Source organism: Epinephelus moara, chromosome 7 (genome assembly GCF_006386435.1).
Source record: "Epinephelus moara isolate mb chromosome 7, YSFRI_EMoa_1.0, whole genome shotgun sequence".
NCBI classification, from domain to species: Eukaryota; Metazoa; Chordata; class Actinopteri; order Perciformes; family Serranidae; genus Epinephelus; species Epinephelus moara.
In genome coordinates this window covers 21,679,859-21,692,508 of record NC_065512.1, presented here as the reverse complement: position 1 = coordinate 21,692,508, position 12,650 = coordinate 21,679,859, and the positions used below count along the sequence as shown (strand labels likewise).

The window sequence follows — 12,650 nt, the reverse complement described above, 5'->3', positions numbered from 1 at the left end:
TCTCAGTAAGACAATAACACATGATGTCCACGACATGGTGTATTGCATTAGTCTCATAACAGAGCGAGGCAGAGGTGAGTTGTTTTTATGTAGATATGAAAAATGAGAGTGTGAGATTTCAGCATTTCTCCTCATTATGCAGGGAAACAGATGCCGTTGTCCCCTTTGCTCCATTGCTCAGGCATGCGAGTACACTTGATCTTAATTTTACTCTCTGTCAGGGGTTTACTGAAAGTTTTCAGAGTTGAGCAATAACCCGTGCATTGAATATGGATTGCTTAAAGGGACAGTTCACCCCAAAATCAAAAATACATATTTTAGTTTCCTGTCTCTTTCTAGAATCAATGACTCAGTTACTCAAGATAATCTGCAGACCTTTCTGTGAGCAGTTTCATGTAGGAACTGTTTTCTGTTTACCAAACTACATCTGCCAACTGTATAACCACTCAGACAGAGGTGTGCATATTCTCATGGACAAGAGGCTTGTGGTCGTGACAGTATGAGATGTAAGCATAGATGGCGCCGTCCTCAGCTGAGCTGCAATGTTGACTAACTCATTGTTAGCCAACTTATTGTATTGTATATGCATGCAACCTCCTTCATTTTACCTGTTCTTGATTCAGTGCCACTTACTCATCACTGCATTCTTTATGATTTGGTGGGTTGGACGTCACTGACCAACAACACTGGTATATTTTTATCTACAAAGCAATACTGGGCACACTCCCAGCCTACCTCTGCACCCGTCTATGTGTCAGCTCTGATAGTTACCGGCTACGCTCCTCCAGGTGGTTACTTTTTAATGTACCCCGGGTTTCAACAGATCTGGGGAAAACTGCATTCTCCTACTCTGCACCATGGACATGGAGCAATCTTCAAAAAGATCTAAAATTAGAAACACTTATATCGATCAATGAATTTAAGGACATCATAAGATGACAGGTGACAAACACGTGTTTGTTTTTCTTCTTGGGACTTCCTGGTTAAATAAAAAAACATAAAATAAAAACAAAAGTCAATGATACAAAGTGAGCTGGCAGTATAAGCCAGGCTAGCAGGAAATTAAGTAAATTATTGTAGAGGCCAAACAGTACAAATTCATTGTCACATGACGCTCTGTGGCCCAAGCAGACCTTTTCCCATTGACTTAGATATGAAAGAGACATCTGTAAATCAATGAATACATTTTTTTGAGTGTTGCAACCCTTGCAAAATGATTTGTTTCACTTTCAGGATTTTGACCAATCCATCTGATAACAACTGGAAAGTCTAAAAGAGCCGCACAATTGAATCTTTTTACCCCCATTCAAGTTCATAGTGTGCTAAACCGGAAGTAGACAGACACATCCATGGTAGGTGCACACTTCCTTCTGTGGATTATCTTAAGGCAAACAACTCTACGACCGACACCTCCAACACTCTGCAACTTACACTAAAACAATCTAGACTGACTGTGCTACAGGTAAGAGGGAAAATATGTGAAAAAAATTTAGTTTTAATTTTGGGCTGAGCTGTCCCTTAAGCTTAACCGAATGCAGCTGTAAGCCTATACATATATTTATTTATTTTTGTTAACAGCAGTAAGATTTCCATGCTACATAGTTGCATGTCAACATATTATTATTATTATTAATTTACAGAAAATTTGAGACAATCTAAGCATCCTGTGTCTTATAGTGACCTAACACTAGAGCGTACATGAAATGCTATTAAAGGTAATGACACAGTATATGGATATATAATGTAATGTATGATGATAGGTCTAGTGTTCGTAGTAGAGAACTATGTGCTGTCTAGAGCCAAGATGGTAAATTCAGCAGAAATATTTCTGGGCCGGAGTTTACCTTACCAGATGGGAAAACAATGGTCATGCTTAAAGGCTAAGCCATGGGGGTCCCCTCTCATCTGGTCTCCTGCTGAATGTCACCTCTACCAAAAATGGATCAAAGGAAAGCCTCTCCATAACTGTTAAATCAGCAGAGACCGTGCAGCTCTAAAATTTAATCAGATGTTCTTATCACTAAATTATCTATCATTTTGTAATTTAAAAAAAAAACATTTTTTTTCGTGAACAAAACAGAGAGTACTTTTATTCCCCTTCAGCTAAAATCAGTAGCAGAGAGCCATGTGATCAGCAGAGCTACTCATGACCTGAAGAAAGACGGCGTCAGCCATTGATTGGAAACAACTGTGTTATTCATCTTCTTTTAGACTTCCAACAAAGGCAAAGAGCCTACTGACGTTACTTTGGTGGGGAAAATTATCTGCACCCAAAGCTTTAATGTCATTTTCTCCTAGCTTTTGATTGTCCTTACTCAACCTTATTCAGTGCAGTGCTATTGACATGTATATTAAGGTTTATAATGAAAACAAATGTCATTACCAAACATTCTGAGATAACATAATTAAAACCAAACTTTGCGTTCCAAGTCAAGCCATAGAATACTACAATATGTGAATAAAAACAGATGGACAGATCCCATTTTCTCGATCTGTGATGCTACCCCCTGTTCACTGACTAATTGCCTTGGCAGACACAACTCCTGAAGTGTCACGATGAACAAAACTGTCAGACAGTTTAATGAGAAGCAATGGTCTTTTTTCAGATTCATTGGGAAACAATATTGGATCTGTAATTTGACCTATTTACGAGTTGGTGTGATACTACTGTGCGTTAACCTTCATTCCACATGGTTACAGAATGGGAAAGCCTCAGGGAAGTACATTATTTTCTCTTGAAAAAAACAACAACAACTGAGTAACAGTATAAAATCAAATGTAATGCATTGTGACAACAGTAAATGAAGCTATTCATATTGTATGACCATGACCACAAAATGTACCAGAGATATAAACCATCAACAGAGAATACAGTACACTTACTGTTTCATCATCACAGTATGTTTTACTCTCCGTATCGCAGCACATTTTAAACTCAGTCATGTTGCTAATCTTCACAATTCATTCAGGCTTCCTTTGTTTTAACTGGACTCACATTTGCTTTCATTTGTATCTCTTTTTTTTAATCTCTGTCATCACTGCCTGTTTGATAGTTTGACTTACGAGGTCCAGCTGCCTGCTCGCTACCCAAGCTAAAGGCATCAGTACCCTTCAAGTTCTTGTTGCATCATCAAACAGCATCTGAAATCCCTTTCTGAATTCCCTCAAGGAGAGACTGTCCAAAAGTGTGCCTTATCTCCTTATCTACGATTCATTATGTCTTGCTCCACACTATGGATGGCAGGCTTTTCATCCCACCTTCAAGTGTTGCTCCTCTGAGCACTTCTGTCTTCAGACATGGAGAGACCAACGCTCAGTACAAACTAGTCTGTAACAGCCTTTATGGTGTCTGAGCTCAATGCACTGCAGCTTAGAGAGAAAAGGCCAGAGACATCCTCGCTTTGGCAACGCAGATATTGATTAACAATACATAACAGTAACAACACAACACTTAACTCAAACATTGCAACCGCCCTCTTCTCAGACTGTGACAAATAGGTGCACTGCTGGGAAATCAGGAAGCAAAACAAACCGTAAAGAGACGCACTGCAAAAAACACAAGCAATAACAGGAATGCTGCATATAGAACAATACAGTACTGAGTTATAACACAAAAGGAGTTTCTGGGGGCCACTAATGAACATGCTAGTGTTTAGTAAAGGGCAAGAGTAGCTAAAATCTGCAGCAATATCAGAGTGCTATCACAGAATTACTGTAAAACTATCACTATGTGACATCAGTTTCATGCGTCAAGGCGTGTTCCTCTGTTTTTAGTCTCACTGGGAACTTCTTTTGTGATGTCACACTGCTGGGTTACGTACAACTTGCAGCATTTCTCTGTGTGTTTTGTGTATGTGCTCCATTTTTAATAGTGTTTTGTTGTGTATTCATAACTGGTGAATGTGTCTTTTAATTTGCTTATGTTTTATTTATTCACAGCGCTTCATTTGCCTAAATATAACATTTGTGTTGTCAAAATGGTGATGATGTTTCCTTTATTTTCTTGTGTTTTGTTAATTTTTTTCTTACCTGTAGTGCTATTTATCAATCTAGATTGTTTTGGTGTGAGAGAGTGTTGGAGATATCGACCGAAGAGACGTCTGCCTTGTCTCCAGTATAATGGAACAACATGGCACTTGGACTCTTTCGACCAAATTCTCATTCCACCAAGCTACACCCGCCAACTGTATCACAGAGCAGAAGGAAGCATGCATCTACTACTAGCTCACCTAGCACCACTGAGCTAGCTACTGTTACAGTTCAGCCGAGGAGGACGCCATTCATGGTTACATCTCACACTGTCACAATCACCAGCCTCTCGACCATGAGTAGATGCACTCTTCCTTCTGCACGGTGATACAGTTGGTGGGTGTAGTTCGGTAGAAAGAAAATAGTTCCTACACGAAACTGCTCACAACAAGGTCTGCGGATTATCTTGAGTAACTGGATCATGATTCCTGGAAAAAGACATTGCTGTTGAGTTTTTCTTATGTATCTTTGATGTTTTGAGCACCACAAGCTGAGTGCCATCTAGTTCCATTATACTGGAGAGAAGACAGACATTTCTACGGCTGATATCTCCAACACCTGACAACTCACACCAAAAGAATCTAGACTGATGACTAAAATAACTGTATCATCCACTGTACCATCTTGCAAGCTCTTTAGATTCCTCTCTCCTCTACCTTTACATCTGACATCATTAACTTCTGACTCTTGTAAATATGAATACAAATAAGCTGTAGTGAACAGCACATGTGCGACTAAAAACTGCTGACCACTTGGGTTTCAGGCTATCTAACCTCCCTATTCTTCTACAACACTCGACTCAGCACAACATAATAGCATCCAAACATAGCTGCTGGACATGGTTAACATCACTGACAGCAGAGCGGTTTGTACTGGTGAGCGTCCATTAATTCCCTGACCTTTACGTAGAGTGTTTCCCTGCGAGCCAAGAAATGTTATTTACACCTGCTTGAATGAATGGACAGTGTATTAAGAGTAGCTCCCTTTTCATGATGGAAATTTCATTACTGTAGATTCTATTTCCATCATCAATTATTAAAACATAGTTGCTTAATCAAGTGATCCTCTGGACACTCTTACAATGATGACTCACAGGTCAAACAGAGTTCTGGTGAAAGATGTCTCAAAGATACTGCACAGTACTGGTGTATGAATTTATGTAGTAATTTAAGTCATGTGCTGTATATTTTTTAATCTTAGTCCAAAAAGAGAGGTTCGATCGATGTATTGAGGCCTCGCATTAATCTGCGTGAGCTGAGCTGCTTTAGGGAGAAACATGAGTATTATTGTTGAGCGCTGATTTTTGTTTTTGTATCTCTCCCAATGTACAATACACCACTGGAGCTTTTAAACAGTACAGCGCCAGTATACTGCCTGGTAGTACATCTTGCATAATGAAATCTGACATGTTTCTTGTTTAGGGCTATTCTGCTTAAGCCAATACGCAACGTTACTGGGGCATAGCCAATCGGGACTGGGGCATGTAGGGAGAGGCCATGCAAGCTAACCCTTTGTTTAGAGTCCTTGGGCCTTGTGGCAACATCTCGCCTCAGTGAGAGCGCTACGAGCTACACAGCCTGGCCTAATTTCATCTTCAATCAGTGTCTCCAGAGCCGTCAGGGATAACTAGCAGCTCCTGCTCGAGCTGCATTTCATTTGTGTTTACATTTATCAATTCGTGATATTTGGCTGATGCTGTTTAATTTGGCGCAAATGTTGGCCAATTGAATTCAATGTATGGTAAAATATTTAAGTTAAGAAAAACACAGATGGTATGGAGAGGGAAATTAGATTACCTCCTCCACTACAGGCATCCCATGAGATAAAAATAGCCTGTGGATGAACATTCCTGTTCAATTCAAAGTTAGACGTGTATTGTTATGGTGTTCAAAGCTCCATCTGCTCCTCCTCGCTACCAGTGAAATTGTTTCTCACCTTAGTTAAGGGCAGCAATGGGAGAAAACCTTCCATTAAATAAATATGCTAATTTCTCTATAATGAAGCTCATATTCATGTTGTAAGTGAGCTGCAGATATACCATGTTACCTCCACTTTCCATTGCACAACGATGGAAAGCCCCACCGGGCTGTTTTTAATTGGTTACATCTACCAGGACAAGCCGATTTCCATCTAACACATGAAACCTGATGAGGCAAGCTCTGTATGTGTTTCACCTCATACTGCGAGACACCAAAGAGGGCTGAGCGCGATGAAAAATGGATGTGCTCTTTTGGAGCGTGGTCATCCAAGTGTCCTGCAGCACACCTTGTGCACTGTAGGCACCCCTGCCACTAAACCCTCAGCAGGGGTACGCGGCCCTTCAGTCCCCTCGGCGGGGAGTCACCTATGAAACCCTGCACCCACGCATACCACATGTCCCAGATCATTCAGCACGGTTAGCTAAGCTGCCACTGTTATGTAGCCATTATCCATTTAACTTCTCCCTGCACGGTGTCAGCTTCCTTTTGTTAAGACTCATTCAGGTACAAAGTATTATTACACCCCGTGGAATAGGATAGCTCTACAAAGCCATCAAGGGAAAGTATTTATCTCATTGATTATGTATCATCGCTGGAGGAAGGCTGTGTCTGTGGTATCTTCTCTCACAACCTGTCTCGGTTGTTCTCGTAGAGGAGGGGAGCACAAAAAGTAAACGAAAGTGCCCCTCGTGCTAAAGGCCTTTGCTGCGATCCCACGGTCCCCATTGTTCCACTACTTTTAATTTCTAAGCATACGCATAAGCAGCTTAACTTTCTGCCTTTTTGGTGAAAAAAAAAGCCAATGCTGTGTTGCTCCTGATGTCACACAGCCTCCTCAAATCCTGACCTTTTTTTATTTTTATTTTTTAAGATTTCCCACTGCAGCTACTGATGGAGGATGAAAAACAAACTTCACTATGTGACATTGCAATTCCTCCAAACAGCAGCATTTAAGTCACACCTATAGATCAGAATCCAAGCAATATTTATAGTGTGAAAAAACAGGGAGGAATAGCAAAGGAATACTGGTAACTTATCTGAGCTGGTTTATTTTGTTCTTTTTTAACACGCCCGTGCGATTTGTGACGTACAGTAGGAGCATAGAAAATGGAGGGGGTTTAATACAAAGGATTAAGTGATTTGCATGAGGACTGATAACTTGAAATACAGTTAGGAGAGGAGACATGGAATACATCCACTTTCCACCCATCAGCTTCAATTTGTAGAGCGACCTGAATCAATACAGCCATCCCTCTCAAGGATGCCATGAATCTTTCATTCCCCTATAGCAGTGGGAGCGTGTGGATTGTGTCCCTCCATACCAGTTTAATGCATTTACCCTGTAAGCTGCTCATTCCCAGTCACTGCACTGTCAGCCCTGACATCTTTATTCATGAGCACGCACGCTCACTGTAAATTCCTCTGAGGAGTATTAAGAGTTGTGTCTTGAAGCCGCGATGCACACCGGGGAGGATTGTGAAGAGACAGAGAGCGACGATTATGTCGGAAGGTTTCTGTGGCTCTCATCTGCCACGCTTTAAACATAACAGGCACATGATGTTTCGCTGGGGCTACAGCACATGCGTGTAAGATGGGGTACTAAACGAAGTTGCTTTAAAAAATCCTACTTGTCAAAAAACCAAGCTGTTCATGCTCACATAAGCATACCCTAGAGTGTTTGGTGTAATTGTCTTGCAGGTTTCTGAAACAATCTATTTTAGCAGCGGAGCAGCTGGCTCTTGGGTTCCTCCTGATTAGCAAAAAACAATAACAAAAAAAAAAAAAATGTACAGGCCGACGGCTGCTGGTGGTAGATTAAACATGTATCCATGGCCTAGAATCTAATCAAACTCACAATTAAAAATTAAAGCCCTGGCTCTTTATGATTAAATAAAATATCACGTCTCTTATTTTCCAGCTTAGGCTCTTTGTGTACTGCTGTTTGTACATGCCTTAAGTTAGCACAGAGTAAAGGATATGAGTAAATGATATCACACATGCACACACACACAAAGAAGTGTTGGCCTCTGCTGGTGCAAACACTGGCATGGAATAAAACTTGCTGTGCTGCTCTATAAGAGGAGCACTTTCGGATTGACTCTGCAGCTATGTCATGCTGACCATAAAGAGCTCATGTGAGAGCATGGCAGGAGGTGGTCAATCCCGGGATTTATGCCACTGAGCGGTAACATCGTATTAATTCTCTCTGACTCAGGATTGCTGTCTCTGCAGTGCACCATTCATACACACTGGGACTAGGGTTGGCTAAAAATGAATGACAAACAGCAGTCTAGCATTAAAGGGAGGACATGTTTTATGCAAAGCTGGCAGTGCTGCAGCCTATCACATGTACAGCACTTTTACAGATTAGTGGATAGATCTGCTGTCTACTGATGCTGCTGTGTGCACCTTCGCTGCACACCAAAGCGTGGCTAAATGCATCATGGATCTTGAAACACACAGGGAGTGTATTTAATTTGACAAGTGGTAAAGTAAGTAAACCTCACAAACGTCACAGGAAGCAGCTGAGCTCTGTGTCTCACTCAGCCTAACTCTTTTTGTTTCATCCAGGCACATGATGCTGTGAATCACGGCAGGTACCAAAAAGATATTTCCATAATTCTTATGGAGCTTTTGCCTGTTGTATCTGACACACTGGCTGTTACACTTGATCTGTACAGCATGCAAACACTAATAACACTCAAAAAATACAAATTTCACACCACAACAATTTTCTTCTTCTAGATATATATTATGCAGCATGCTATTTTTGTTTGCATAATATTTTTGTTTTGCTTTAAAATGACTCTCTTGTGAAATATCTATTCATAACCCTCCTGATGAGGATCAAAGTTATATGTATTTGTTTACTTTCACAAACTGGCACAAACTTACACAAAGCAGTTATTTCAAAGTCGACTGCCCTTATTGTTTTCCCCTCTGAGGTGTAATGTCTCATTCTGAAACACATACACACCTTTGTAACTGACTCTGGCTGGTTGGTATAACAGATTGACAGGGGTGGTCACAGTGAGGAGCTGCAGTGGGTGCTTTCTCGGGAGTAACACGTCACAAAAGACACCTCTCGGCTTACGGGCATGCTGTGACAGCCACACAGTCGTGCCAGGTTACTGACTCACCATCCTTGCGGTAGTAGGTGATCTCCACCTTGCGCTCCTCGGACCCAATCACAGCCTGGGCCACCTGGTTGATGGCCTCTTTGTCTGTCAGGTCACCGTGGAGGAAGTCGCAGGTGCATGGCTTCTGCATGATGTCCGGTCTGGAGAAGCCTGTCATCTCACAGAAGCCGTCGTTGCAGTAAATGATTGCACAGTTCTCCACCCTGGCGTTGGCTATCACAAATTTGCGGTCTGCGTGGAAAGAAAAAGTATGTGTACTGCCTGTTCTGTTACATCTGACCTCAGAGCCTGAACCGGTCAGATTACAAATCAAACCAATCAGCAATGAAGTAAGTTCCCTGACACCATATTGACAAACAAGCAGCTTGTTTATGATTTCGTGCAGCAAACCTCATATGTTTGCCTTTGGATGAAAGAAAGTCTTCCCATTATTTGTTTGTTTTATTCCCATAAAAATGATTTTAAAGAAAGCAACATTTTTTTGCACCACAAGATAAAGTTAAATTTATCATTTTCTCCTTTTTAATTTGTCAGAACTCTCACTTTGTATTCTCTCATCAAGTAGCAGGAATTATAAATAAAAACATACTTACTCTGACCCTCGAATTTCCGGATAATCATTCCAAGGAAGGTGTTTTGTGGCGCAACGTGACCTCTTCTTACAGGCATGTTTATGCACAAAATATCCCCAAATCTCCTGAAAAAAAAGCGCCTTTACAAGTAAATCCCGAAGTTACAGATGTTGCCTCTTTGTGATGCTCCCTTCACCACAGACCATACTCGACGCGAGCGCTCTCTCCACTCAAAATAACCTTCCCACTTTCGCCGAGGAGTTCTCTACCCAGTTTGTGTACCTGAGCATGTAAATGCCTCCTCGCCGAGACGCACGGAATCGGGGAGGATTGCTCGAGTTAGATTCAGTTCGCAAAGCATTTCGCGTTGAGGATGGATGCGATCCTGACGTCCTCTGTAGCGGTGTGTTGTGTGCATACAACGGACAGTGGTTGATATGCCGAGGGGAGTGACGTTGCTCCCATGGGACTTAGTTCCCTCCACCTCGGGCAAAAGGATAAGTCTCAGCCTCGTGCACCGAGACTGAGCACTATCAAAATATACAGTATGGACTTATTAGGAATTGTATGCCTTAAAATATGCTGCTCTGTCTGAAAAGAACATGTATATTTCCACATACTGGCAGTACACTTGCAGTGCAGAGTGATAAAGTACTATATACTTAAAATGTAGCAGTGCTTCTTATGTGGTTATATACTTTGAAACTATTTATTACCAATATATATTTATAAACTGTAACAAGGAAAAGTGTTAAATGTAGTGTACAGACAGGGGCGCTGCCATAGGGGGGCCGGGGGAATCATCGCTGCCCTCATACAACAACCTGGTCTCACTCCTAAGGCGTCAAATACAGGCTTTTGGGCAATGAGTTCCTGCATCAGACACCGGCAAAAAAAGGCATCCTTTCACATTGACACAATACGTGACCAGTAGCCGTTATTGTGTAATGGTGCCCGGCAGCATTGGGGGGGAGCAGTGGGACAACAATGTAACTAAAGGGGGCGAAAGTTTGTCCAACAACCACCGACTTCCACCCGGGAAGCCGGTGTTCATTCCTCCTAAGATTGTAAGAAAACCCTGGTCTTTTTTCCTAAACCCAACCATGTTGGCTAAATGTATGAATGGATGAGAACGCTGGACAGATTGCCACACTATTACAGGGCTAACACATATAGACAGACAACCATTCACGCTCACATTTGCACCTATGGACAATTTAGAGTCACCAATTTACCTAACCTGCATGTCTTTGGACTGTGGGAGGAAGCCGGAGTACCCAGAGAAAACCCATGCTGACACGGGGAGAACATGCAAACTCCGCACAGAAGGGCTCCCCAGCTTTGGGTTTGAACCAGGAACCCTCTTGCTGTGACGCGACAATGCTAACCACTATGCCGCCTGCCATGTAAATGGAGGTGTATTTTGAAAACTGACACATGTATGACACAGCGTCCCAGGACATCAACAACCAATGCACCCAGGGTACCTTGCATATCATATGTCGACATGGAAAGTCCATGACCAAACATTGATATGTGATGAGACCGGGGTGAGAATGTGCTGCCCCCTCCCGCAAAAATAATATATATATGCGATTCCTTAACTCTCTATATTGACATTATTTTATATCACTAGCCTATATACTTCAACAGCAGAACAGAATTTCTGAAATCCAGTCATGATATTTGGTTTTAGTGTGCTACCCCGAGATTTTCTGTGGCCCCATCTGGCCACCCCAATAAAACACCATGTGTCTACTGTATGTGTCTAAGTACATTGGAAAACATGGATATTCTTAAGCTTTTGAGTAAACAATGAATTCATATAATTTATTGAATGAATAATGAAACATTTTGAGAGATGCTATACTATTCTTCCCACGCTCGCTAATTAACATATCTCATTACAAAAACCACGAGTGTGAAATTTATGGATTTACCGGGGGTTATGTGCAGGACTATTTCTCAGACAGGAGTTGTGACGCCCAGTCAGGCTGCTGGTAGGTGGATTCTTTTATTCATAGACTGAGTCAGGCGAGCTGTCCCCCTTCCCCCCCAGGGACTCCCTAAAACCATTATTTTCAACATTGTTTTTGCACACAACAAAGTGTTATGTGCAGCCTGGTCTCATTCCCAGAGTGTCAAAATACGCAGCTTGGGCAATGTGCTCAATGTCACTATACTGACGGTGAGGACACTGTTTTGTGAGATGCAGCAGGTTTTCCACCAACTCCAATGTAAACTCATCTATGTCATTATTAGATGCTCAGAGCAATGGACATAGTTTAAAATGCATGGAAGTCCACTTGGGGCATGCAAGAGGTGAGGTGAGGTGGATTGGTGCAGCAAGCACAAGACTTCGACCCAGGACAGCGGTGTTTGAGACCAACAAACAAAAACATTGGTTACGGTGATTCCCACTGCATTTCCAGCTGCATTTGTGCCAAAACCTAAGACCTAAACAGTTTTTTATTCACCTAATCTTTGCCTTAACCCCAAGATTTAAGCTATAGGAGCTCTCATGCCTATTTTTTCATCTGACTGGTAATACATTTTCAAATTGACTATTATGACAATGTGAAATATGAAGCCTACAACTAAATAGTTCTAAAAATATACTGACATGTAGATGGATTAAATTATATCCAACTACAAAAATCTACTCAGATAGCAGGTCTGTATTCTGATATCAGTGTAGTATCTTTCATCAATAGATGCCTAAACAGGCTTACAAGGCAGACTATCAATTGAAGACCACGTACAAACGATAGGATAACATGAATTGTAATATTCTATATGGCTTCATACTTGACATGCATCAAATAAACTGATCTTACATTGCATGCTGTATTATTCAGTTTATTTTGCCTGATATTCCAAGCTTTAGATATAAGACTAGTTGGTACTTTGCCAGACACACAGTCCAACTT

At 41.5% G+C, this 12,650-nt stretch overlaps 1 protein-coding gene across 1 annotated transcript in view; it reads right to left on the bottom strand.

Moving 5' to 3' along the window:
* The window catches only part of LOC126392938 (potassium voltage-gated channel subfamily H member 7-like), a 57,081-nt gene extending 46,950 nt beyond the window's left edge, over window positions 1–10,131 (bottom strand). The window contains exons 1-2 of the mRNA XM_050048710.1: window positions 9,742–10,131; window positions 9,149–9,379 (exon numbers count right to left, since the gene is read on the bottom strand). Coding sequence (XP_049904667.1) covers window positions 9,149–9,379; window positions 9,742–9,817 — 307 coding nt within the window. The 5' untranslated portion in view covers window positions 9,818–10,131. The remainder of the gene's footprint in view (window positions 1–9,148; window positions 9,380–9,741) is intronic.
* Window positions 10,132–12,650: the final 2,519 nt, after the last annotated feature.